General features: G+C 57.2%; 1 protein-coding gene across 22 annotated transcripts in view; it reads right to left on the bottom strand.

Annotated features, from left to right (window-relative positions):
• MYT1L (myelin transcription factor 1 like) overlaps positions 1-25,989 on the bottom strand; it is a 399,489-nt gene that overhangs the window by 16,337 nt on the left and 357,163 nt on the right. For all 22 annotated transcript variants that reach the window (XM_043452969.1, XM_043452975.1, XM_043452972.1 and 19 more), the window contains 4 exons: positions 19,040-19,102; positions 13,280-13,363; positions 11,813-12,034; positions 1,423-1,514 (listed from right to left, as the gene is read on the bottom strand). In XM_043452969.1, the coding sequence (XP_043308904.1) occupies positions 1,423-1,514; positions 11,813-12,034; positions 13,280-13,363; positions 19,040-19,102 (461 nt within the window). The remainder of the gene's footprint in view (positions 1-1,422; positions 1,515-11,812; positions 12,035-13,279; positions 13,364-19,039; positions 19,103-25,989) is intronic.

Below are 25,989 nucleotides of genomic sequence, written 5' to 3'. Positions count from 1 at the left end.
CTGTCCAACTGGTCTTGCGTCTTGAGCCCCCAGCCACCTTGAACAGATGTGGGGCTCATGGGACCAAGACTTCAGGTGAGGCGTTGTGGCCCTGGCTGCCTTCCTGGTAGATGATGGGGCCCATGTTAAGGACCGTTATCTCTGCACACCTTGAGCTATCCTCAGGACCGAAAATGAATGTCCAGTGAGCGACGGCAGCTTCCAGATGGCAGCTAGGGCTGCCGACACCATCAGGCCAGCACATGGCAGGGCCGGATCCCTGTCTGCCTGGACCCCAGCCCAGGAAGTGGGGGAGGAGGGGCCTGGCTCTACCCTCCCCCAGTCCTGGGGGCCGGGCTCCTGTGATGTGCCCAGGCTTCTAGCCCGGGGTGACCGTGCCTTTGGGGCCACGGAGTTAGGGAGGCGCCTTGCCCAGAGCCTGGATCCATGACTTTCACAGAAAACCTGCTCTGCACGAGCCCCGCTTCCCAGAGGCCCCCGAGGGGTTTGGAAGGGGAGGCTCTCACCAGCCACGTTGCTAACTCCTGATCACAGTTTCGCTGAGCTCTGTTCACCAGTGACCACAGAACCTCAGCGCCTGGGGACACACGCCAACACTGCACCGGTGACCACGGACTGCCCCTCTCGGGGACACACGCGGTCACCCCCCCTCGAGCCTTGGCAGCAGAGCTGTGGTCAGCGCATCCGTCCATGTGTTTGTTGCAGACACGTCCTTGTTTAACGCGTGTCTGGTCCATTAACACTGGACTCTCAGCCAGCAGCCTTGAGACGAAGCCGGACTCTCATGCTTTCTCCCCATGGCCTGTCACAGCCTCCTCACGGCCAGGACACCACACGGCACCGCAGCCCTGCCCTGGTGCCTCGTAAACCATGATGTCTCCAACAGGACAACACACAAACTGGAAAAACACAGCGCCCGTGGACTGCGCGGGGAGGAGGACCCTGATTAGGGACCCCAGGTTGGAGGAGGCTGAGCGCTGCCCCGTGAGAAACTGACCGGGGGCTCCCCCCACCCTCGCCCGCGCCCCGGGCGCCTGGAAGCACCCAGAGGGCTGATTGGGGGTCAGAACACAGACTTGAGTGTTCTGCAGGCGAATTCACTGTGGTGGAACCTGGGGGCCGCGAGGACAGGCTGGGACTGGACTGGTGCCCGGGTGTGCGCACGGGGCCTCCCGCCTGCGCCTCTATGCCCCTGCAGGAGAGCACCTGGAGGAGGGCTGTGTGGAGGGACAGACGGACGCACGGTTAGGCCCCAGAGGACAGGGGGGCGGGGTGGGCTGCGTGTGGCCGGGGGACCCCTGACTCCGCCCCCCGGGAGGCCGCCCTGTGGACGGGCTCTGGGCAGGCGGGAGTGCCCGGAGCGCCCCCTGCACGAGGGGCCGGGCGGGAGGAGGCAGGGAGGCCGGGCGGGGGCGCCATTACCGTTGCTGGCCCGCTGCCGGATGGTTAGCATTTGCTCTCCCGACAACTTCGCCTTCTTCATGGCGGACGTGGCCCGCGGGCATCCCGACAAGCTGGGGGCGAGACAGGAGACAGCGTGAGTCACGCGCTGGGGGACCCCAGCGGCAGGGGGAGCAGCCCGGGGCCCCGCCTCGCGGCGGGAAGGCATGGCGGGAACCACGGAGCTCGGGCTGGCCAGGAGCTCAGGGCCGCGGCGTGGCCGGGCCGAGGTCTGGCCGCCGGGCTCCAGGGAGGCAGACCAGCCCCTTCAGGCCGCGTGCGCCTTTGAGGGTTTCCGGGACTCTTACGGAGGAACCCCCTTCTTAAAAAACTTCCTTACGGAAAGTCTCAAACCCGCACAAGGGTTGGATGCAAAACATACCAAAGTGAAAGGGTGGCGTGAGGAGCCCCCAGACTCATGCTGACTCAGCAGGGCCCTTCCCCACAGTTACTGGGAGAAATTCAGTAACCTCTCAGTGGTCCGCCTCTCATCCACCTGGTGCAAACAACTGCCGACTCCCTGACCATCGGGGTCTGACGCCTCGCTGTCTCCTCACGCGCGTGCCCAGGTCCCCTGTGTACTCTGCACCCTGGGTTGGGCCCCGGGACTGAACTGTGTCTCTGCAGGACGCCTCTCCCCGTTTCTTACTTTCTGGGTCCGTGCTCAGGACCCACCCCACCCAGGGGCAGAGCACAGAGTGACCAGGGAACACGCTTGTAACGTCTGCATCAGCTCAGTGAGCCTCCGGAAGGGCTCCCCTGACGCCTCCTCTAACACTTTCCCAATGTGCTTTCGGCAGGTGTTTGGTGGGGGGACAGGTCTTCATACAACAAGGAAGTTCTGAGTTGTGGGTTCGAGGGGAAGCTTGTCTCTGACGACTGTGCAGGGCTCCCCCTGGAGGCTGGGTAACCTCCCTGCCCGCCGCTTCTCCCAGAACCTCGCTGGGCCCCAGACTCGCTCAGGAAGCTTCCAGATCCACAGGGGAAGGGGCTGCAGGAAAAACAGGTTGCTTCCTGTTTGCACCCCTGGGGCCGTCAGACCAGGCCCATGGATTGGAGGCCAGCGTGTCCCTGGGCAGGGGCCCCAGGACGGTCGTGGATTGAAAGCTGTGTGCTGAGGGTGACTGTCCACTGTGACCCTCCCACCAGAACACTGAGTGGTCAGAGGCAGCGATGGACAGTGAGGGTGGACAGAAAGGCGGAGGCGGCCCAGCCACACGGAAGCCAGGGAGGGCCTTGGTGTCCCCAGGCGTCCGTCAGCAGGCGGATGGTGCCCAGCAGCAGGATGAGCTGCAAACGGTTTCACACAGGGATTCCTGGGCCCGCGCGGAGCGTCGGAATCAGATTTCAGTCTCAGCGGTTTCTCCTAGTTTCCAGTTAACTGAACCACTGGCCGGAAACGACAAACGAACGGTGCCCTGCAGCCGGAGCTGGGAACTAAATTAGGAGACAGAGGCCCAGAGATGGATGTGTTTTGTGCACAGAGCCTGCTCTGTGCTGCTCCCATTCCGATCCTGTGACTGCATCCCAGCGCGGCTCAAATTTGGAAGTGCCCTGGGTAGACAGCCTCTGCCCGGGTGTTGGGTGGCCGGGTCCCCAGCGTGGGTGCAGTGCCATCTAGTGGCCACTCGCGCCAACCTCACCGGGTGCCAGGGTCCCAGCTGGTCCAGGGATCTCAGGGCCAAGTCCACGCGGCGGGTCCTGCTGGGGAGTGACTCTGGGGGGTCTCAGTGTGATGGGGGTGGAGTATTGGTGGGGGGAGACCCAACAGCCTTTAAGGCGACGTCGCTGATGAAAGCCAGACTTCTCCTGGAGGGGCCCGGAAAGGTCCAGGATCCAGATTCCCAGCAGCAAGGAGTTAACCGGTCTCTGCCCCAGGGCCTGTACTTGGGCCCCAGGATGGCCGCGGCTCCACCAGGAACTCCAGGGAGGGCTCTGGGCAGACACTGCCAGGGCTTCAGAGGGGACGGAGGGGATGGGGGCCCAGCGTTTTATTAGGACTCGCCCCCGCTTTGCTGCAGTCCGCAGGGTCGCAAAGAACCAGACACGACTGAGCAACGGAACAGCATCCCCCCGCCCACCAGAGGCACTCTCTTCAGGAGGACGTCACCATGAAAATAGCTCAGTGCATAAAATTCCTAGGGTGGGGCGGTGGTTAGAGAGACACAGGACCCATGGGGTTGTATTGCTCCGAGGTTTGCTCATGACCCGGAAGTGGCTGGGAACCGGGAACCACGGACCCCGGCCTGGTGAAAGGCCCTGGCTCAGTCTCTGTCCCAGGAAACGCGGCTTTGCTGTTCTGGTACCTTGTTGTCTCACTGTTTGCGATTTCACCGTTGCTGCCAAAATCCCCGTAAGGACACCACACCTCCCTGCACAGCGCACGGATTCCCACGCCAACGCCGCCTTCACGCGGGAACTCTGGGGCCGTGTCGCCTGTGCCGTGGGGGCTGGGAGTGCGGCACTGCAGGCAGACACGAGGGGCCAGCGTTAACAAGGGCGCGTGTCACACCCGCTGAGCAGCCAGCTTTGAACTGGCTTCCTGGGACCTCAGGGCGGGTGCTGGGCGCACAGGGTGTCCTCTGATGCCCAGGGAATCCCTGCCTCCTGTTACTTGCTCCCGTTTCAGTGTGAAAGGCTGTCCTTGTGGGCCTTTCTCAGTCCATGATCCAGATTTGGAGTTTTTCCCCCAGATACTCTTGAGTTTCTCCCAAACCATTTGGTGCCAAATGTGTGCCGTCAGCCTTGGAGAGAGGGCAGTGTAGGAACAGGAGGTTCTGCACCCAGAGCTCTGGGCCTTGGGGCAGTGTGGGTCTCCCAGTCATGGGTGTTAACTAGCAGGGGGCGGTGGGCCGACGGGAGAGTAGCAGGCTCTGCAGTCACCGTGTTTCTCCCGCGTGGTGCCCCACCACCCGTGCATTTTGATGGCATCATGGGTGAGTTAGCTGTTTGTGAGGGCCTGGGGGCCTGGCCAGCAGCTATAACAGGATTGCGGGGGTCTCCCCCCGGCCACGGATGGGGATTGAGGGGCTTGCACATGCTCCTGGAAAGGACTGCTGTTATCGCCGTTCTGACCCACTGTTTGCCCGGAGTCGCCGTGGAGCCTGAGGGCAGGTGTGGAGTCGGACTGCCCACAGGAACGGCCTTCAGGGGGTCAGCTGTGCTTTTCCTGGTAGTGTGGGGACCCTACTGCTGAATCGAGGGGCTCCACTCTTGGGCAAGTGCCCCTCTGGTGTGGGTGAGAGTAATGTTTATGAAAACGTGGCTGGTGCCCCCTGCAGGGAGGCCTGGATGCTCATCTCCCAGAAGCTCAGGGATCAGTCTGCTGTAAATCATCTCTGTGGGTGGTCATGTCCCCAGAGGACGCTGATGCCCTGAGTCCAGACCCGACAGGACCCAATGGGAAGCTGGGCCTGTGAGGCACCCTCAGGTCAAGATGACGTGGTGCTGGAGGGCTGGGGAGGCCTGTCCTCTGTCCTCACGAGGGAGAAGAGGGGCGTTTGGACCCGGACACAGAGGAAAGACATGTGACAAAGGGCAGAGACAAGCCGGCGCCCCAAACCGCCTTCCCCACCCGCAGCCCGCCCGCAGAGGCCCTCTGGCCTCTGAGACCGAGAGGACAAACTCTCTTGCTTTAACACCGTAACACAGTAGGTTGTGGTGTGTGTCAGGCAGCGTAAGAAACTGATACCATCATATCTGTTCATCAGTTCTGGGCGGCTCATCCACATTTCCCATTTTCCTGTACTATTTCTGTTTTCGGATATGAACATAACTGTTCTGTGGATGTGTTTTTTTTTTTTTGCCGTGAGTTCAGGGGCATGCACATCTGGGGGAGCTGCTGAGAGTGCAGGGGGCCCCCCGACACTGAGGACTTAGGGCAGAGGTGTTGCAGGAGTGGGGACACGGGGCCTGGGCTCCTGGCAGGTGGTGACAAGTGTGGCTGGGCGTGTCCTCACCCAGTTGGGCCCCTGGCTGCCCAAGAGGGCTGCTCAGGGTGCCTTCCCAGAGTGGGGACCCAGCAGACAGGTGCTGAGGGCAGCAGAGGGTGACCCTGAAGGACTCAGGGCCACGGAGCTTCAGGAAGGGAACTGGGGTTCGGATGGGGCCTGCAGGGCATCCCGGGCGCTGCTCAGCCCTGCGCCGTCCAAGGTGGAAGCCCCCTCACCTGTGCACTGCGCACATTTAAACTTGTATTAATTCAAGCCAAACAATGGTGAACCTTGGCTCTTGTGTTGTGGTGACTGAGCGTCAGCCACGGGCCCAGTAGCCTTGCATGTCCGGTGACCCCAGACCAGCAAACGGGGCAGCAGTGGATGGATGGATGTGAACATGCTTCAGGAGGAGAAAGTCTGAAAACATCAAGCATGGTGGCATCTCCCCAGGAGCCTGCCCCAGCCCCTGTGGTCTCCTGGAGGCCGACGCTGTGACCCAGCTGCTAACATCCACAGGCCCTGTGGGATTCGTGGTTTGGAACAGATGTTGGATCTGAGTTTTTCCCTTAGTGCTTTGTGGCAAGTACTGAAATGTGGAGGTTGGAGTAAAAGAGTCCATACATCTGAGGAGCTTGCAGGAGCAGCGGTCAGCGCAAGCTGGGTGGACAGGGGATGGGCTGAGGTGCCCGGTGTGAGGCCTGCCCCAGAGAACAGGACCTGTTGGATTCCTTCTCTCCTCCCAAGGAGGCAGACTCCGATTACAGCGTGAAACTGGGACCTGGCTGGTTCCCCCAGAGGAGTACCGCAATCATGCTGAGTCAGCATGGGGTCTGCTCTGGGGAGACGAGCTCCACTGCCGCAGCATCTTCTCCTCCAGAGGCCTGGGACCCTCTGCCCTCCTCACCTCCTGCAGATCTCAGAGAATCCAGAATGGAGGCGTCTCCTCCGTAAGTGAGCTGCCATGTTTCCAACATCCTTCCCTCAAATAGAAGACTACCAGCTGGGCTGGAGGCCCTGCCACGCCTTCCGTTCCCTCCACCGCCCCCCGCCAGGAGGCAGTGGGAGACTGCGGTTCGGAGAAGGCGGGAAGGGGTGCGTGATGGCCCTTGGGAGAGGCAAGTGTCCAGGGGCTGGACAAGAGCTCATTAGGAGTGGTGCAGGGCTGGCCTGCAGCCAGACCAGCGCCCCAGGGCTGTGATGCTGTGAAGTCCCGATTTACCGCCAGCCAGTCTCGAGTCAGGAAACTTGGGGCTGCTTCAGTGTCTGCTCTCCACACGTGGGGCTTGGGCGAGTGTGGCCATGGTCTCAGCCCACCTCCATGCTCCTGTGCAGAGAGTGACCCGTCTGTGGAGGCCAAGGGCAGTGGGCGCTCCTGCTGGCGGGACGGCTGGGCCGGGAGAGGTCTGCCCTCTTCATTCCCTCTCCTTGGGGTCCATCCTATGACACCAGGCTTCTTTCATACCTGCCCTGCGGCAGCCTTGGCCTTGGTCTTGCAGATGTACAGACAGACTGAGATGCAGATGGTCCACAGACAAAACGCCCAGACAGTCCTTGGTTGACCAGCTTTCTCCTTACTGGCATCTCTGAAATGGAACTATGCAGACCTCAGGGAGCTGTGGTTTCTTGTTGACATAGATTTTGGTTAAAAAAAAAAAAAAGCTACAGCTTTTCCCCATCACAGAAAGGCAGGTGGATAAAGGCTCTCTTCTTGGATGCACAAGCATCCCAAGTGGACTACATTTCCCAGCATCCCATGCAGACTACACTTCCCAGCATCCCTTGCACTAGGAGATGCTATGGACAGGGTTCCACCCCTTGGGTAAGACGGAAGTAATTCCTGTTCCCTGTCTCCCAGGGGGATCCTCCTCATTCTCTCCATCTTGGATTGTGGAATGAAGACCACCCTTGGAGAAGGTGCTGAAGGTGGCTGAGCCCCTCTCTGCTGTCCCCTCATCCTGTTCTGTCATGTGAGCAAGAAAGGAACCTCCAGTGTTTGGAGTGGTTGTTAAGGCTGTATATCCAGCCCACATTTACATTAAAGGAGAAGGTTGATTACAAAAATAACTCCTAGAAGTCACTCACTATGGTGACATGTTTACCACAATTCTCTTGGGAAATATCAAGCACAATAAATATCCTAAAAAAGGCAGTCTCTCCATTTATAAAGGACAGTAGAGGAACTAAAAACAAATAAATTAGGTCATGTGGTCCAGGTGGGAGGAGGTTTAAGAGGGTCTGGGAGGTAATTTTAAAAAAATTATTTAGATCAAGCTTAGCGAGAGACGACTTACTTCTAAGATGACTTATTTATTTGTTAGGATTAGAGCTGTGGCTTTGATTTTGGGGAATCTTCCTGCTCTGCCTAGAGTGGAACAAGGCTGAGGTGAGAGCACAGTGTGGCCAGCACACTCGCACGCAGAGCAGAGGTTCCAGGGTTACAGAAACCCCTCCCCAGCCCCTCCCTCAGAGCCTGGATCTCGCCTGCATAGGAGGCTCCACAGTTTGCATAGTCCTGACACCCCCCACTCAGGCTGGGGAGGCCTTTCGAGTCAGCTGAACCATTGCCACCCCCACCCCCCACCCCCCCACCGCCCCAAGGCAGGTGAGGCCCTGCCAGAGCGTCCTCTCTCTGGCCCTTCCGCTGACACCTCTGATCCTGATCCTGGAATCTGACCCGGGGCCACTCCAGGCACCTCGTCATGTGTCTGGTGAGATCCTGGTGCCTTGGTCAGTATGCATCTCAAGATCTGGTCCTTCAAGTCCCTATGAATGCTCTGTGCCTTTAATTCTTTCCATTGCCTGGTTTCTTTCCTTCAGATAAAGCTCTCATCCAGGTGCCCCTTCCAAGAACACCCTCCCTTGCTCCTGAGGAGCTACAGCTACTCCCAGGACTTGTTTATCATCTCAGCTGCAGCTTTTGACTCAGCCAGTCCTAATGATGGAGTAACCCACTTCCTAGAGCTTCACAGCCTCCCCCCACCCCCCATCCTTACACGGAAGAAATGAAATGATTTCACAGCAAATGGGGGCATGGGCACTCGGGATATGTTGGTGTGGTCACCCCCCTGAAGAGGAAAGCAGGGCAAGTGGGCGTCCTGCGACCCGGAAGCCAGGGTAGGTGCTCCCCCTTCATCTACTCTTCTGATTCTAAAAGCTGCTTTGCTACCGTGGCATGTGGGCTGTACAAACAGCTTGAATCTCAAACCACTACCTATGTCTTTCTGGGAGGCCTGTCCACACCCAGGCCTCAAAGGTCTGAGGAACCACCAGTGAGTTCCAGTCAGCCAGGCCCAGGGACTCCACCGGGAGAGGCATCAGGACCCTCTGCTAAACCCGTGTTTGTGCCTCAGCTGTGTTCCAGCCAGGTTTGCGGTTCTCCCGCCAGGGAACAGCATTTCATCTATACAATAAAACAGATGAAAACTTGTTCCACAGCTGAAAGTTGTAGGCCAACATGCGACAGGACACGATTCAGCCTTCAAAAGGAAGGCGGTCTGACGCAGGCTATAATGTGGAGGGACCTGGAGCTGTGCTGATGGAGATAAGGGATCACGGGACGGACAGCCTGTGATTCCCCCTAGGTGAGGACCAGAGAGTCTGACCCGCTAGACGGCGGTTCCAGGAGACCCGCCGGGGCTGGGAGTGCGTGTCCAGTGGGCACAGGGTTTCCCTCTGAAGGTGAGGGGCCTGGGGGTGAACGTGCCTGCACAACAGAGACTCTACTTATCGCCCGCGAACGGGACACTTAAGAGTGGGTAGGACGGTAAATGTCATGTTGTGTGCTTTTTTACCACAGTTTAAAAAGTTCAGGTCAGCTCTCCCAGGGTCCTGTTCACCCCTCTAACCCCCTGCACCCCAGCCCCCAAGACACATTTGTACCTAGAAGGGGGGCGCCCGCCACCCAGGGGTTCCCGCCACTCTCCACGCAATAACCACGTCCCATCCCTCCTCAGAGGGGTCAGAGATAGCGGGTCAGACCCTGCTGAGCGAGCGTCACAGAGAAATGAAGTATCTAAATCTTTGCGTGGCCCCGCCCACCACAAGCAGGGTCCCGCCCACCGTGGAGCAGCCTCTGAGACTGAGGCTCCGCCCCTGTGGCTCCACCCACTACAAGCAGGGCCCCGCCCACTGTGGAGCAACTTCTGAGCTACTGAGGCTCCGCCCAGGTGGCTCCGCCCCAGAAGGCTCCGCCCACCACAAGCAGGGCCCTGCCCACCGTGGAGCAGCCTCTGATACTGAGGCTCCGCCCCCTAAGCGCCGCCCTCAGTGGCTCCGCCCCCAGATGCCCCGCCCCCGGCGGCTCCGCCCCTCTGGCTCTGTCTCATTGTGGAGCCGCCCGGACCACAGCTCTGCCCCCAGGGATGGGTGGAGTGGGCTGGTCGTTCCTGCCCTGGACTCAGGGGGCTCCTCCCAGTACCCGCTGGGCGCCTTGGGTGAGCTGTCTGCAGACCTGAGGGTGCATCACGGGGATTCTGTACGGAGAGATTCTGCCGGAGCACAGTCACGGGTCTGTCTTCACTAGCCCTACGCCAAGATTCCCTCCAGCTCGTCGAGACGGGTGCCTTTGAATCAAAGCCCCTTCCTGGCCAGAGACCGTCCGGAGGAGTGTCCGTTAGGGGAAAAGAGACAGGGAAGGGTAGAAACCAGGAGAGCCTGGGTGTCTTAATGCGATTGCTGGGTCCAGTGACCTGAGTGTCAAGCCGGAGGGTAAGCAGGTGTTGGGGGCGCGCCGAGGGGCCCAGGGTCCCGCCTGGTGGGAGCGCCTCAGAGTCAGGGGCCCAGGCCCGCCCCACAGGCCCCGAGGGGGCGCTGAGTGACCAGCCTGTGGGGGGTGCGCACTGCTGGGTGGCTCTTCACGAAGGTCACTCTTCTGATTCTCGGGGAACAGTTCAGAGGCTTGGAAACAGCCTGAGTAGCAGTTATGTTCTTGTCTGTCTTCTGGTGGTGTTTCTGGTACCCAAGCGTGTGTATGTGAGTTAAGTTGCTCAGTCGTGTCTGACTCTTTGCCACCCCATGGACTGTAGCCCGCTAGGCTCCTCTGTCCATGGGAGTCTCCAGGTAGGAACACTGGAGTGGGTTGCCATGCCCTTCTCCAGGTACCCGAGTGCTTATATGTCATTGCTTTCATATCTGTCTGATTATGGCTTATCTGTGACCCTTACTCACAGGTCACGTAGGCAGGATTTTAAAATTTTTATAAAATGTTTTTGATTGCCAAAGACTGAAGGAAGCAGGCATTTTTTGGAGGGCATTTTGGCACTTCCTATCAACATGTGAAAACTAGCATTTCTGCTTCTGGGACTGTGTCCTGAAGACACCCTGGCACACGGATGTGCAGATGTCAGCAGAGGGAGTTCTCTCAGGTATCACCTCGTCTAGAGTGGAGTCTGGGGGCGCAGGCCAAGCCCTTCCGCTGGGAAGGGGCGGGGGGCGGCTCTGAGCGGAGTGAGACGTTTGTCCCGCCAAGCACACACTCTGGCCAGCCTGGCCCAGGTGTCCAGGTGCAGGGCCGGCCCCACCCCACGCACATAGCCATGGGAGCACTGTGATCTGTTTCTACCCAAAGGAAGAAGCCAGTGTGTGGTGTGGGTTGGGGACCTCTGTGTCTGTGGGTGCAAGCCTCTCTGTTCAAGGGCGCTTTCTGAACGGAGACGCGGGGACTCCCCACTCCACCTTGGGGAGAGTCAGGGAAAGACTTATTTCTCTCTTTTGGCCCCTGAGTTTCTACCTGAGCAGGACCTTCTTTACAATAAAAACCAAACTTCCTAAAGAACGTTAAGGTTCACTGCCACATGTCATTCCTTTTGGCTCATTCTGTGTTTGATGTGGTTTTGCAGATGGAGGCGAGGTGCCCGGGGTTTGAGGTTAGAGAGTTCACAAGACCCCTTGGGTTTATGTCATAGGTGCTGCGTCCTCCTGCCTGGCTCCCGGAAAGCTGGGGGTGGCTGAGATGTGTCTGCATCAGTCATTCATCCTGACGCCTAGGGGGGCCACTTGCCTCTTCTGAGTCAGTGTAATTGTATATACAGATATTTTAAAATTAAGCAAATAATAATCAGTGTGTGTGTGGGGGGGTGGTGATTGGTTTTTTGTGAGGTTTTCTGATGTATCTAATGAGGTTTCTCTAACCACATGCCACCTTGTCCTCGAGTGGGACCTGTTTGCCATATTAAGCCAAAACGAATAATTGAACCCACAGATACTCTTGCGAGTGTGTGTGCATGTGTAAAATGACAACCTGTTTCTGTGGATCCCAGTCTTAGGCATTGGGAAGCCTCTCCGTACACACTGATGAGGTGGGATGAGTGTGTGCTTTGCAAAATGCGTCTAAGGTTGCTGCTTCTCTCCCGGCGCTGTGGGTTCTCAGTCTTCCCTCCCGCAGCCTGGGGCGCGGGTGTGGTGGGGACCCCGGCGCGCAGGCGGGCAGGTGCACTCACCTGCGGTGTGTGAGGAAGCTGCCGCTGACGTGGCCCGAGCCGTCGCAGCCGGGCGTGGGGCAGGACATGCCCTCCGTCTTGACCGACTTCCAGGAGAACTGGGAGCCGTTGAGGTAGCCGTCCTTCTGCCTCTTGGCCGCCAGCGGACACCCGGACGCGCTGCGGTGCGAGGCGTACTTGCCGGTGATGTGGCCCTGGCCATCACACCCGGGCACCGGGCACCTGGGGGCAGAGCGGGCACTTGACTGTCTCGCCCCCAGGTGCCCGGTGGCCCCTCAGCAAAGTCAAAGTAACCCGACACGAAGGGAAAACCAGCATCTTCCACTCCGTTCCAGTGGGATTAAAAAAAACAAGACCACTCAAAGGCACCACCTAGTGGAGCAGTGAGGTAGTTCACCCTCCGGAAAACTGGTCCAGGGAAGGTGCAAGAAGCTTTTCCGGAGCGGAGCGTCCCGCTTGGGGAGGGATGCCCACACCCATGCGAGAAAAAGAACTCTTTGTTGGAGCAGCTGGGGTGCGGGTGTCTGTCTGAGAGACACCGCTTTGGGACAGGGTCTCAGCCTTCAGCAGGAGATGTGCAAACTTAATGGGAAATTGACTTTGGGACTATTTTTAAAAGATTGTTTTATAAACCCGTGTTCTTCTCAGGAGCTGGAGAACACCTATTTGTTTGGCCGTGTTTTCTAGACCACAGGATACCCCTCCAGCCAGACGGGTGTGAGCAGCAGAGGCGGTTTAGTTACCCAGTGCCCCAGGAGCACTTTTTTATTTTTGTGATAAATGGGAAGCTCACCAACCGGAGCTAAAGTTCAGCAACAGGCTAATGAAGCAGTGTTTCTGAAACTTCTCTGTCACAGGTTATGGCAAAGCGCCAAGGACTTACAGCAAAACCACGGGCACGTTTGTTTGTTTTCATCAAAACTTTTCCCCAAAGACATTGAGTGAGATTAAAATTTCCAGAAGATGGCAGTGGATTTATATCACGGGTCTTTGAGGCTCACTGGGAAGCGATTTAGGGCCAGGGCCTGCAGGGAGAGGGGGTGGAGGGCTGGCCTTCTACCCCCAATGGTCTCCATCCTCCTTAGCAAGAAGCAGAGGACCGACAGCGGAAGACTCGGGATATAAGCGGGAGACTCGGCCGTATGCTGGGTGTTGTGGTTAATGACTTCATACGCTCTCATGAACCCGATAGTGTATGTAAATACGCTCAGTATGTTCGTAAATGCGCCCAGTAAGTTAACCCTCCCAGCGAGGGGTAGAGGGACGTTCCTTGTAACTGGTTTTACACCCCGGATGGACGGACATCCGGCTGTCACCGCGTCTGTCTCTCAGAGGGTGCTTCTGGCCGAATGCAGGTGTGCGTGGCTCTGCTCTCGAAGCTGTGAGCTTGCCCTCCTCAGACAGCTCCAAGCCGGACCTGCCCCGGCCGGCAGCCCCCGCCCCCGCCCCCGCCCCCGGCCCACGCACCTGATGGGCTCCTGGTCCTCCTTGTCCTCTTTGCTCTGTGCTATCCTGATGCCGCTCTTCTTGGCTCTCGGGCAACCTGAAAGGCTAAGAAGACAGGTGACTTCAGAAGCTGTCCTGCACCTTTACCCTCGAGCTCCTTTCACCGTTGATGGTGCTTTGACCCAATTTCCTCCGGAATCTGGTGCTTCTTGGCGTGATGACAAAGTCCTGGGGGAGGGTCCATTCGGGCTTAGGAGCCCCTTGGGGCTCCCCCCAGGCCTTCAGACACTGCAGATCCCCCAGAAGGGCACCCAGAGCCTGGTGGGGGGAACCGGCCCCTGTGGAGTCTGGAGTCCCAGGAGAGGTGGGACTGACCTGTAGGGATGGGTGTTCTCGGCACAGAGGGGCTACTGTGGGGAGACACACAGGCCCCCCTTCCTTCCTGCAGCTGGGTCCCAGAGTCCCCTGACCTGCGAGGGGTGTGCACCTGCCGTCCGCCCCGTTTGCCTGAGATACGACTCCCTGCGGCATCTTCAGAAGATGCAGTGCAAACTAACCAAGCTGATTTTATTTAATTTTGGAATTTGGGGAAGTAAGAGCTCACATTATCTAAAGAAAATTTTCCAGCTGGAATGTCTATATGATTTTTCTTTCCTGTTCAGCGATAGCTAATACCAGGCTATTCAGTGTGAAATTATATAGAATGACAGGGAATCTTTGCAAGGAACCAGAGAACTGGGCCCCGGGCGGTTTCTGGAGCTGACCAGGGGGCTGGCAGTGGGACCTGGCGGGGTCTGGGCGGGCCTGCCGCGCTGACCCTCTTCCTGGCTTTGTTGGGGCTGCCCCCCGAGCACGCTGGTCCTCAGCCCCTCGCCCCATCACTTCCGTCTCCCTAGCAGTGTCGCACGCTCCCGGCTCCTCTCTGGGAAGCCGCGCCTCCCGGCAGAAGTCGGTCTGGAGCCCAGACCTGCGCCCTGGGGCTGAGCGGTGTGGGCCTATCCTGCCTGCCTCCCGCTTGTCCTGCCTTCCCTCCTCCACCCTGAACTTCGGGGGGCGGTGTGGCTCTGGGCCCCAGCCTGCTGAGACGGGGCTGGGAGTCAAGAGAAACTGGAACAGAACCAAAGCAAGTGGCGCCGCAGGGAGCTCAGTCTGGACCTGACTCTGACTCCGAGGAAAACTTGGCTCTGACACAGAGGCTGGTCTGGAATCCTGGCATCGTGTCCGAGGCGGGAGAGTCTGCAGCCAGCTCTCCCAGGCTCTGCCAGGCTCAGCGAGGCCAGCCACGGGTAGGAAGGGGCACTGCTGCGTCTGAGTGATGGCCCTGCATGTGGCCCCTGCCTTGAGAAGCTGTGCCTGTGGCCGCGTTACTGACCGTCTGCGTGCAGAGCTTTGTGGCCCACCTGAGAGCCTCTGGACGGGGCCAGTGCCCCCCCAGAAGGCCGCCAGTCCTGACATGTGCTGGTACCAGGGGGCACAGAAGGGGATGCCCCTCCCTGCTGGCGTCTGTGCTTCCTCGGGCTGCTTCCCTTGCCTCCCCGGGACCGGGGGACGCGCCCACCTCGGGGCAGGGAGGACGTGGGGCTCTTGCTTGGTCTCCCTGAGCTCAGGGACCAAGTGACGCATCTCAGCCCTGTGCTGCCCCCGTCCCCAGGGAAGGCGGGGCGTGTCCTTGTTGTGAAAGAGCAGAGCGAAGGTTCTTGGGAACCAGGACCGGACCTCGCGGGCACGGGGTCCCTGTGCCCTGTGTCCACGCCCTGAGGGTCAAAGCAGCCCTGGAGGAGAGTGCAGCGGTTCGTGGAAATGCTCTCGGCACAGACGGGAGCGTCTGGGCACGGTTCCTGCAGCGCCATCCTGGTGGGGAGCCTGGAGCTCACGGCGAGCCGCTACTCAGGGTGGCAGGGCCCCGGGGAGTCAGCTCCTGCTGCGCGTGCTCCGGGCCGCAGGGCTGCCGTCCTGGGTGGAGGGGCGGCCTCGGGGAGGCCCCGGGAGCCCGCCGGGGAGGACCTTCCAGAGACACTGCTGTGCCGGCCCATCTGGAGATGGCAGAAAGGAGCCAGCCTGGAGCAGGTCATGGAAAGAAAGCAGTGCCCGGAAACAGTGCCTTTGCGGGAGAACTGAAGAAAGGGCTCTCGCACCTGTGGTTTGAAGACAAGATGCTCGGGACGTGGCCTGAGCTCCTCCGTCCCCAGAGCGAGGTCTCTCCGCCGAGGACAGAGGGGACACAGAGCTTCTGACGATGGGTTGTTTTTTTGATAGGACATCAGAGATGGTCAATATTATTGATTACAGTGAGCTTAAGAAAGCTTCAGAGGTGCTGGAGAGACAGCAAGTCACACCACATCCCCATCCCAACAAGAGCTCGGGAGAGTCACAGCCCATCTCGGGCGGGAGGGCGGTCTTGCCTTTCCCTGAGGGAGCTTCTCGGGCCGTCCAGGAGTGTTCCATCCACGACCAGCCAGGACATCGGCGGCGGCCTCTCGGCCGAGTCCTGCCTCCAACAGCTAAGCACTCAGTTTCCTCCAGCGGAGACAGAAATGAGCCTCCCGCTGCTCAGGGCAGCTCTGAGGATGGCGGGGAGCATGTTTCCTGGTTCCCGGGGCGGCGTCCAGGACACAGGCCCCGGGGAGAAGTGATGTCCGTAAGCAGACGGACCTGCCTCTGGTGGGGGCGCCGGGGGACCCTTGGGTCACTCCTCTCCTCCCTGGAGCCCAGGGAGGGGCACGCACACCTCTTTGCATTGTGCTTGCGGCCCTTGCCTGTTTCACAAGTTGAAGGTTGTGGTCAATCTAACAAGTCTATAGGCTCCACTGTTCCAATAGCATCTCTCACTTCATGTCTCTGTGCCATATTTTAAAAACTCGCAATATTTTAAGCTTTTCCATTATTGTTACATCTGCTATGCTGACCTGTGATCTCTGATATTGCAATTATAAAATGACTACAGCTCGCTGAAGGCTCAGATGATGGTTAGCGTGTTTATCGCATTCGAGTCGGTGGCCTGGGTGCACCGAATCCGCCGCATCTCTGAGGTGCCTGTGACAGGCTGGAATCTTGGCAGGATTTAGAATGAGGCTGAGGGTCTGCTCCCTGGGAGAAATATCCCCGAGGTTTGCATGTAGGGAACACCACCTCATGTTCCTGGGAAGTGAAAGTCGCTCAGTTGTGTCCGACTCTTGGTGACCCCATGGACTATACAATTCGTGGAATTCTCCAGGCCAGAATACTGGATTGGGTAGCCTTCCCTTCTCCAGGGGATCTTCCCAACCCAGGGATCGAACCCAGGTCTCCCGCATTGCAGGCGGATTCTTTACCAGCTGAGCCACAAGGGACACCCTGAAAGGCCTGTTTCTACGTGTCCTTGTGACCTCCGAGGGTCACTGGGCCTGGGCTGCCTCTGTCCCACTCCAGCGCCCAGTCTGCACAGGACCTGTCACCCAGGCGCCTCCTCTCAGCCAAGGGCTCGAGCCCACTCGGACTTGTACGCATGGAGCGTGTTTCTCTGATAAACAGTGCTGTGGAACATGCCACCCCCACAGGGCTGTGTATAGCCCGCAAGTGCGCTGAAAACCAAGTCAATTTACTTCTCAGCTCTGTGGACTAATCCTGGTACTATTAATTCCAGCCCTAGAGAATGGCTTCAAGTCAAGCTTTAATTACATTTTATTCACAAGTTTACGCTATACTAACATACACCCTGTTCTAAAATGTAAGTGAATGCATACACATGTTTAAAATTAAATTGAATAAATTTACATCATGCCAAAGCAAAAAGAAAAAAAGTAGAAAAACAGACAGGTGGACATGAAATGACCAGGAAATATTCACTTTTAGTTTGCAGGCATTGTTTGGTACTGGGAGTTGTGGCCTTGTGAGGACTGAGATACATTCTAACATAAAATAAAGAGTAGCATAGAATGTGCTTGATTTAGATACTTAACTGGAGCTTGATCTAATTTAATTGCATTCTCCCTAAAGCAGTGATGCTACTGCGGAGATCCCTTCTGGAGGTATTCACTCAGTTCTGCATTCACGATAGAGCAGCTGGCTCTGGGAGGCCTGGTAAAACCGGGAGGATGACCTGGCGAGACTCCTCTGGGCCCTAAGGTGCGTGGCAGTGGCCCGGGGAACGCCGGGTGTGTTTGGAGATGCCCGGTTGTCAGGAATGGGGAGCTGGTGCCATGGCGACGAGTGGGTGGGCTGGCGCCGCTCCCCAGCACCCGACAGGGCACGGGGCGGTCCCAGGGCAAAGGCGGGTCGGACCCCAGACGTCCGCAGTGCCAGGCAGACAGCCCCGGACAGAGACTGGGGTGTTTCCGTCGAGCGGGTGTGAAGAATCCGGCCCTCATTTGGTTCTCTCAGTGGGGTTTCCTAAGCCCAGACCTGCGCTGTTTAAACGATGCTCCCAAATGGATGGGAAGTGGACACAGAAGCATGCGAGTTGCAGCAGGACCTTAACGAGGAAAGGGCCCCCCACGAGCTCTGCTCCTGAGCCAAGCCCAGTCAGCCAGCCGGGGGCGGCCCTGACCAGAGCCCCGGTAGTTGGTTACTTTGGGGGCCACACGGCGTGGCCCCACCCTGCCCCACACGGCCCACTCTGCTGGTTGGCAGCCGACGAGCTTTGGGGTGACCCCCAGCCGTCCTGACTCCTCCCTCCCTGTTCTCTTCTTCGTCTTTGCCCTTCAGTTTCTCGTGGGGGAAACTGAAGGGCCCGTCCACTGCCCAATCTATAATCTGATCTCAGAGAATGGCAAGCTGACAGCTGCCTGTTACCTGTTTATCTGTTAGAGGCAGCCCTGCACCTGCGTGGGAGACTGTGTGTTACAAGGGTCTCTGTTCAGGCTGGCTCTTGTCCCGACCTGGCCTGCTGGTCCTGACTGCACTCGACAAGGCACTCCTGCCTGGGCCTCAGGGTCTGCACCCCTCTTTGCGTAGACGTTGTGTTGAAAGGCTCTGTCTCTGCACGCCTAGCACAGGGCCTGCTGTAGAACTGATGCTGTCGTCTTTAGTCGCACGGTCATATCTGACTCTTTGGGGCCCCACAGGCTGCAGCCCACCAGGCTCCTCTGTCCACGGGATTCTCCAGGCAAGAATACTGGAGAGGGTTGCCATCTCCTTCTCCAGGGGATCTTCCCGACCCAGGGATCAAACCTGTGTCCCCTGCACTGCAGGCGGACTCTTTACCCCAGCCACCTGGGAGGCCCTGGGTGTGGAATGGAGGTTCCTAAACTGTTTAGGGGGTGCGAGCCCGCCTGGAGCCCCTGTCGTCTCGGACGACGGAAGCTCCACGCTGCCCTTAGAAGGCCCTGCCCTCTGGGACCGGCGGGCCCGGATTTGTGAGGTCAAGCGTTTCTGTGTGTTCAGCTCTGCTGATCCCTGCTTATAATAACCAAACAGCTTTGTGGCTCTAATCTCAATATTTAGGAGATCAGCTCTCAGTGGGATTAGCAAGCTTGCCTCTCAGTGGCTGTTCTCAGGGAGCTTATAATATCCTGGCTCTTCTTCTCATCCTTTGTCAGTTTAGAAGGGCATGCTCCTGCATGACTTGAGAAAGGCTTCCTGCAGATGGAGCTGGTGGCACCGTTGCCATGGGGACAGGGGGGCGCCCGAGGGGCCTGTGGGCCTGAGAGCTGGTGTTCTGAGTGAGGGTGCCACGGGCTGGAGCCAGCCTGCTTTGTGGTCGAGGGTCTCTAGACCCTCAGTTCCCCAGTGGAGCCAGCTGAGCATGTGTGAAGCCTGAGTTAGGAGGGCGTGGGGGGAGGGTCTTGAGCCCGAGGCACGTACCTTCTGTGGGAAGCGTAGTTGCCGGTGATGTGCCCGGAGCCGTCGCAGCCAGGCGTGGGGCACCTGCAATCACAGACACACACGGGGGTTCACTGGAAAGGCATCAATCTCCTGAACAAGTAGCTTCCTTATTCATCTAGCTGCCGAGGCTCTTCGACGTTGAGCCTCGCTGGGTGAAGGGGTGGGGGGTGCGCGGAGCTGGAGGCCCCCGGGTGCGTGGAGCAGCCCCCTCCCTGTTGCCTCGGGGCTCGGCTGGACCCCTCCTCCCTCCACGCACCGCGGCGCCCCCAGGGGCCGGGGGTCTCGGGGCAACGCTTTGGTCCCAGATATTCAGCCTGCAGTCTCCCCCGCTCCACACTCCCCGCGTGCCCGCCCCGGCTGTTATTCAAGCTTGGTGGGCCAGTCAGAGCTGGCGAGCCGCTGCACCATCCGCGCACGATGTGAGAATTTTTACATGAACAGGCACACACGCTGGCCCGAGACTGGTCTGTGTCTAAACTCAAAACAACATGTTACAAGGCCCGGCCATGCTGACCCCTCCCAGCCGTGCCCCTGGTGGACCTCGGGGCCCGGAGCAGGCACCCCTGTGCCAGGCCAGGGAGTTGGACTAGAGGTCTTTCAGACCCTCCTGGGTGCTCAGGGAGCTTTGCTTTGGCACCGAAGTCTCTTGGTCCACAGGTCAAGTCAACTGAGATGATGAGAGGGGTCCGGACACCCAGGCGGCCCGTGTTTAAACCTTCCCGGGAGCTCCCTGCAGTCTCTCTGCCACATCAGAACTGCGCTCGTGGCAGACGCTGGGTGTGAAGATAGCTCCCTGAGTCCTGCCTCCGCGGACCGCCTCGAATGCACCATCGCGGGAACCAGCAGTCCTGCAAAGACGCTTTGGCTCCAGCTACTTCAGCTGCATTAGAACCCGCCAGGAGGGTGAGAACGAAGAACACAAGAGGAAAGCATCTTTTCTTTTTACGAAATGTTAGCTCTCAAGAGGCAAGGATGAAATGATAACAGTGTTACTGCCCAGGAGGGACCCTCGGAGGGGGCCCTGTGCCGCCTCCGTACGCAGTGAGCATCTGAGTTCCCTGCAGGGACACGGGTCACAAATACAAAGTAGTCAATAAGTGTAAATGCTTTCTAAGTGATTTCAGCTTGCTCTCCGCTCTGAAAGCCACCTGGGTATTGGATGCTGGGCCAAGGCCAGCAAATTACTTGCTTACAGACAGACTTTCTCAAGGTCAGTGCGCGTGTCAGGGCGTGTGTGATGGGCCCACATGGACCTGGGCTGAGTCCAGGGCTGCCAATGTCATATCTTGACACTTAGATGTACTGTCTGTTGTTGATATTAGGAACTGTCTCATTCTCATCTAGTCCTGAGGAAAGGAGCACAGTTACCAACCTCAAGTATGTGGCTGACCCTTGGCGTGTCCTCTGAAGGATGAAAGTCTGATTTACTGCCTGCGCTGTGGGGGAAGGCAGACATGGAGGAGAAGCCGTGGATGTGTGTAAGCAGAGTCAGGGTGTAAAAACTGGAGTCGGAGGCCACAGGTGCTGTCCTTTCATCAAAAACAACACCCGGATCAGACTGTAGACCGAACTGTAGCCAAAGTAACAGCTGTTCGTGAACTTCAAGTCTGACCATGAGACTCCTCGGTCAATAACGTGAGTCACTGAATTTAACTAGCTGATTTCCCAAATGGCATCTCATGTGGAGAGGCCGCCCAACCCCAGAGGGGGGAAATTCTGAAGCAATAAAATCATTCTGAGAAAAGCAAATCTCCACGCACGTTTCTGTTTTGAAAATGTATCAAGAAACAGAACTGTCTCCCACCAGCCAGTCATGTACACGTGGCCTTGCTTTTTGGTCAAAGAACTCCTTAAACTCTTCCTAATTTAAGCTCCCAGTGCAAATTTATTTAAAATGTATTCATTTAAACACGAGTAGAAATTTTTAATGACTTTCTTTGGTAGAGGCAGGAGGAGGTTGACACACCCTGTTCAGACTTAAGTGAGGCGTCACAACCAAGACTGTGCAAACGAAAACAAGATCTTTACTAATTATAAAAAAGAGAAGAGGATTTTGGAGTAGTTTTTGTGCATTTAAACCATTTACGAAAGCATCATTTGAAGAAAAAAACGTATTTAAAACGCCCTTTGTCACCATGAAAACAAAGAAAATGTTGACTTGGGTCATTTTCAGAGCTTTCACAGTGTCAGGAAAGAAAAAAACATTTCCGGAGAGCGGCCTGGCTTTCTGGAAAGGTTTGTTGTTTTATTTTCAGGGTTTCCAATTAGGTAGACGAGGCAGATACCTGGCCTGCTGCTCCTAGGCTGTGAGAATGTGGAGAAGCTAAGCCCTCTGCGGTCACACCCTCACCTGGGGGAAGAAGACGGGGCGGGAGTGCTGGTTCCGGGCGGGTGGGGGCTGCGAATTCACACTCACGGTCACCCACCCCAGAAGCAGCCCGCCCCGGTCCTCCAAAGGGCGGTGGTTTGGCGTTTTCATCTTTAGGGGGTGCTTCTGAACAGCACGAGGCAATCCGGGATGGGGACTCATTATTCTTTCTCTAACAGCTCTGCGGAGCTCATTTTCATGGTACTGCTCAAGGCTTTAAGGATTTTAAAAACTCTGAGATTTGCATACAGATTTCCTTGCTTTAATACATCCCAGAGTTTAAAAATACACCGTTTTCTGAAGTCGGTGAAAGTTCGTGTAACAAAAGGGGTCTCTGCTTCTCAGAGGATGAGCTCCCGCAGCCTCCGTAACAGGCTGCTGCACAATCCACCCAGAAACTCGACCGGCTTCTGCTGGGTGGGGCACGTCTGCTCCGTGAAGGGAGGCCGTGTGGGACCACCCACATCCCCGAGGACAGATCGGGAGGCCGCAAGGCTGCACAGCTTGGCGCTGGAAACGGCAGCGGAGAGTGGCGGGGTTTCCATGGAAACTCCCCGCGAGGCTGGCGCTCCAGCACCGGGGTGAGGCCGCCCCAGCCTGCCGTCCTCTCGCATCCGGCCAGTTCTCACCGACGCTCCACCAGGGCTGTTTTACCGGCCTGTGGCTAGAGATGTAACTTCCTGATAAATAAAATACTAGCTTCTTCATTTTCGTTTTCTCTCCAGTCCAAAGGTACCATGGGTAAAAACACTCTGAGACAGGAAATGGTGAACGTGTAATCTTAGAATCTCTGTCTATTCCCAAGGAAAATATTCATGATCCTTTGCCTTATCTGTGATCTTGAATTGCCTTGGGATTTAATCCATATCAAGAGAAAGTAATTCGGGGTAGTTCATGTTATCATCTGGCTGAAGAAATTGGTCCTGTGTAGACATTTAAGAAGGTGGATGGAAAAATCACAATCAAATCTTTAAGCCACATTTGTGTTTTGCAAAATTCAGGCAAAAGTCTAAAAAAAAAAAAATCAGGACCACTCACAAGCTCCTGGATTTCCTGGAACTAATCTCTCTCAGTGGGGACAGAAGAGGTTTCTGTGGCTTTTGTGAATCTAAGGTGTAAGGCCCGAGCGCTCTGACTGCCTCTCTACCATCTGCCCCCAGAAGGGCCACTGCAGCTCACACCTCCCGGGTCGGGAGCCCCAGCAGTGCAGGAGAGCACCCTCTGTGCCTCACGGCCTGTATCAGGAGAATCCTCTGATCCACATCACGAACGGGGCAGAGGCCGGCTCCTCACCTCGCCTCTGGTTCATCCTCTGCAGGACATGTCACCCCTTGCTGTGGTTGTCCTCCTGGTTACAAAAGAGGCACCCTGACGCAGGGTGCAGTGGAAATAGCAGTGCTTTAATCTTGACTGAAGCTGTGCTGTGCCACTTAATTGCTTGTATGGACGTCTTTAAAACATCTCTGTGTTCTGTCATCCTCTTTCCTTTGTATTTTGTTGTTGTTGTTGTTTATCTTCTCTCTCTTTTGTAAAGAAATTCGAAGTCTTGATAAGTAGTTCTGTTGAGCAGGATGTTTAAAGTAGGGCATCTTCTCGGCGACAGGAGGGCCCCATCAGTGACGGGCCCTGAGTCTGTGTGGCCGCCCACCCTGGGCTCAGGCAGGGAGCCGTCTCCTCGGGCCCTTGACGGGGGCAGCGGATGGCCAGGCAGGCACCCAGCGCGGCCTCAGATGCTTGTTCTCCGGGATCAAGGCCACCGGATGTGATGTGGTTGAGGACCCAGAGCCGGCCAGTCTCTCTGCAGCCCCTGGGCAGGGGGACCACGCTGTGCCGTGTGGCCGGTCTGCCCAGCGTCTGCTGTGCCAGCTCCCCAGGGCCGGCCCACAGGGACAGCGTTCAGGACACTCGGGTCTCTCATCTTGGTAAAACCGGTTACTTATTTTGAAAAACCTTGTAAGTAAAGGCTAAAGCCCTACCTGTAGGTCTGACCTGTCCTTGGGCCCCACCTCGCCTGTGAGCCGCCCTGCGAGGCCGACCCGCAAACAGGCCGCATCTCTGACGGCAGCAGCAGAGCAGGCAGAGAAACGCTCCCTGGACCGTTGGGAGGACAGTGTCACAGGCCAGACTCAGGTCCCGGGAGGGTTTTGAAGAATTTCGTGGCGTGCTTCTGTAACAGCCCTTTTTATTTAAAAAAATTAATTTATTTATTTTAATTGGAGGTTAATTACTTTACAATAAGGTGGTGGTTTTTGCCATACATTGACATGAATCAGCCATGGGTGTACATGTGTCCCCCATTGTAAAAGCACTTTTTTGTCCCTTTCTTTCACACCCATCCTACCAGGGGCATTTGTTAAGTAAAACACGAAATACTCTCAGTTTTAAATACTCTCAATTTTAAATGAAATCACAAAAATGCAAAATTAGGCCTCATCTATAATAGTAAAATATATTTGTAATTGGAAAGATTGAGGTCAACTCTGTAAGATTTGTCCCATGTATGTGAAAAGTTCAACTCAAAAACATGTATATGAGAACTCAAAAACATTTTTTTTTGGACTTAAAGAGATGTGGTTCTAAAAATGTATGTCTTTATTTTGAATTTTTTTGGCATATAAATGGGAAACAATAAAGAAATGCAGACGAGTGCAAAATAAAGGTGTTTTAAAACAAAAAGCTGACGTATACTGACTTTGACATCTTCTCCCCAAGCAGAAGGAAACCAGGTCACTTAAAAGCAATAGACATCTCTTCTACCCAGTTTCCTGGGTTTATTTCCTGAAACTGGAGGAAAGCAAGGATCTTATGAATCGATTTTTAGTTTGCATGACAGTAGTCATTTTCTCTGTTTTTTGAATTTGGTGTGGAGGACCGTTCTCCACTCAGCCCATCTCACTGGGAGCCTTCCCATCCTCCCACCTGACCTGGGCCCCCGCTCGAGGCCCTGTCTCACCTCGTCCTTTTTCTTACCTCCTGTTAAAAGACACAGGAGCTCTGCAGACACACGCCGCGGGCATGGGGACAAAGCCCTGACACCAGGGCAACTTCCTGGGCGGGGGCCTCGGGGGTCAGGGGTCCCGGCCTTGTAATGCCACCTGCCGGCCCCCGCTGGCCTGAGAGGGGGCAGGCGGGAGGGCACCCTCCCCTCCCAGGCCTGGGGGAGGTGTGCGCACACTGGCCTTCCACCTTCGCCTGTCCACAGGATGCACCCCGGCGGCCCCCATCCCCGGCTCTCCGTCCTTCCTGAGGCACGTGGGGAACGTCATCCTGCACACTTGGCCTTCCGGCATCCTGAATGGCTACACGTTTCAAGCCCTGATATTAGCAGACTTGGGGAGAAAGCCTTGCTTTCATACATGACATGTGAACCAAAATCACCTTTTTCTTTTGCTTCCAAGCACTTTTCATTTTAGATTACACTCAAACACAAACAAATCAATGAAAAAGAATCATAAAAAGTAGTACCCTTCACATAATTTTTCAAAAACATTCATTTTGATGATTCAGATAGTGTTTCGGAATGGGTTAGGCCTCGGGTTACTAACAGCAAAGTGTGATCTTGCAGATCAAATTCAAAGCTGCGGCTACAAGGGGCCCCCAGGCTGCTGACTGCCCACGGCCCAGTGTGGTCAGGGGGCGGCAGGTGGGCGTGGGTGGTACCTCGCGGGGCAGGGTTTCACCAGAGCCGTGATGCCCACTGACTCACTGACCGCAGCCCAGCTGCAGTCTGCAAAGCCCACCTGTGTGGTACGTGTACCCTGCCACCCGCTGGTAAACGGCATGCCCTCACGGGTTTAAATTCTGACCTAGAGGCCCACACACCTGCATCAGCCTGGGGTCACCTCTAACGAGTGTTGTGAGACCCCCCTGCTGCTCATCCCCCGACTCAGGCCCCTGGACGTCCTTGGGGGGGTGGGCGCTGCCCAGGTCCTGGCTGTCAACACTGGGCATAAGGGCTCTGGGGTTCTGGCCCCAGATGGAGCTGGGCTGGGCCTGGCCCTCTCCTGGGTCCATCTCTGGGGGACACTCGGGGTGCACTCTGGCAGTTTGGGGAGTGCGGGGGTGGGCAGGGCCTGCGACGGCAGTCCCGCGGTTCATGCTGCATGCTCTCCGGCATCCTCCGATCATGCATCTCCGCTCTCAGGCCTCCCCGTCGGGGCCGGGCGCGGGCTTGGACCCCAGGCGCCGCTCTGAGCCGCTGCCCACTGCCCGGCGCCCCAGGTCGTCAGGGACAGGCTCCTGTCCAGGGCGGCCGACCTACCTAGCAGCGCTGACGTCCCTCTCAATAACGGGGCGAGTCCTTGGGGCACTGCTGCGGGAGCACATGCACGTCCAGCAGCAGGGGAGCGGCTAGGCCGGAGCTGCGGCAGCCGCGGGCAGAATTGGAATTGGACGCGGAGGACCCATGCAAAAAAGAACATACAGAAAGGTGACTGTTGGAGAAACCGCCGCTGACCCCAGCCAGCCGTCCCCGTGTCCTGGGGCCGCCGCGCTCGCTGCGCCTGAGACGGGCATGCAGGGCCTGGGGGCTGGACGCGGGCAGGGCCGCCCAGGGGTACTC

Source organism: Cervus canadensis, chromosome 30 (genome assembly GCF_019320065.1).
Source record: "Cervus canadensis isolate Bull #8, Minnesota chromosome 30, ASM1932006v1, whole genome shotgun sequence".
In the NCBI taxonomy this organism is placed as follows: Eukaryota; Metazoa; Chordata; class Mammalia; order Artiodactyla; family Cervidae; genus Cervus; species Cervus canadensis.
This window is presented reverse-complemented; position numbering and strand designations above follow the sequence as displayed.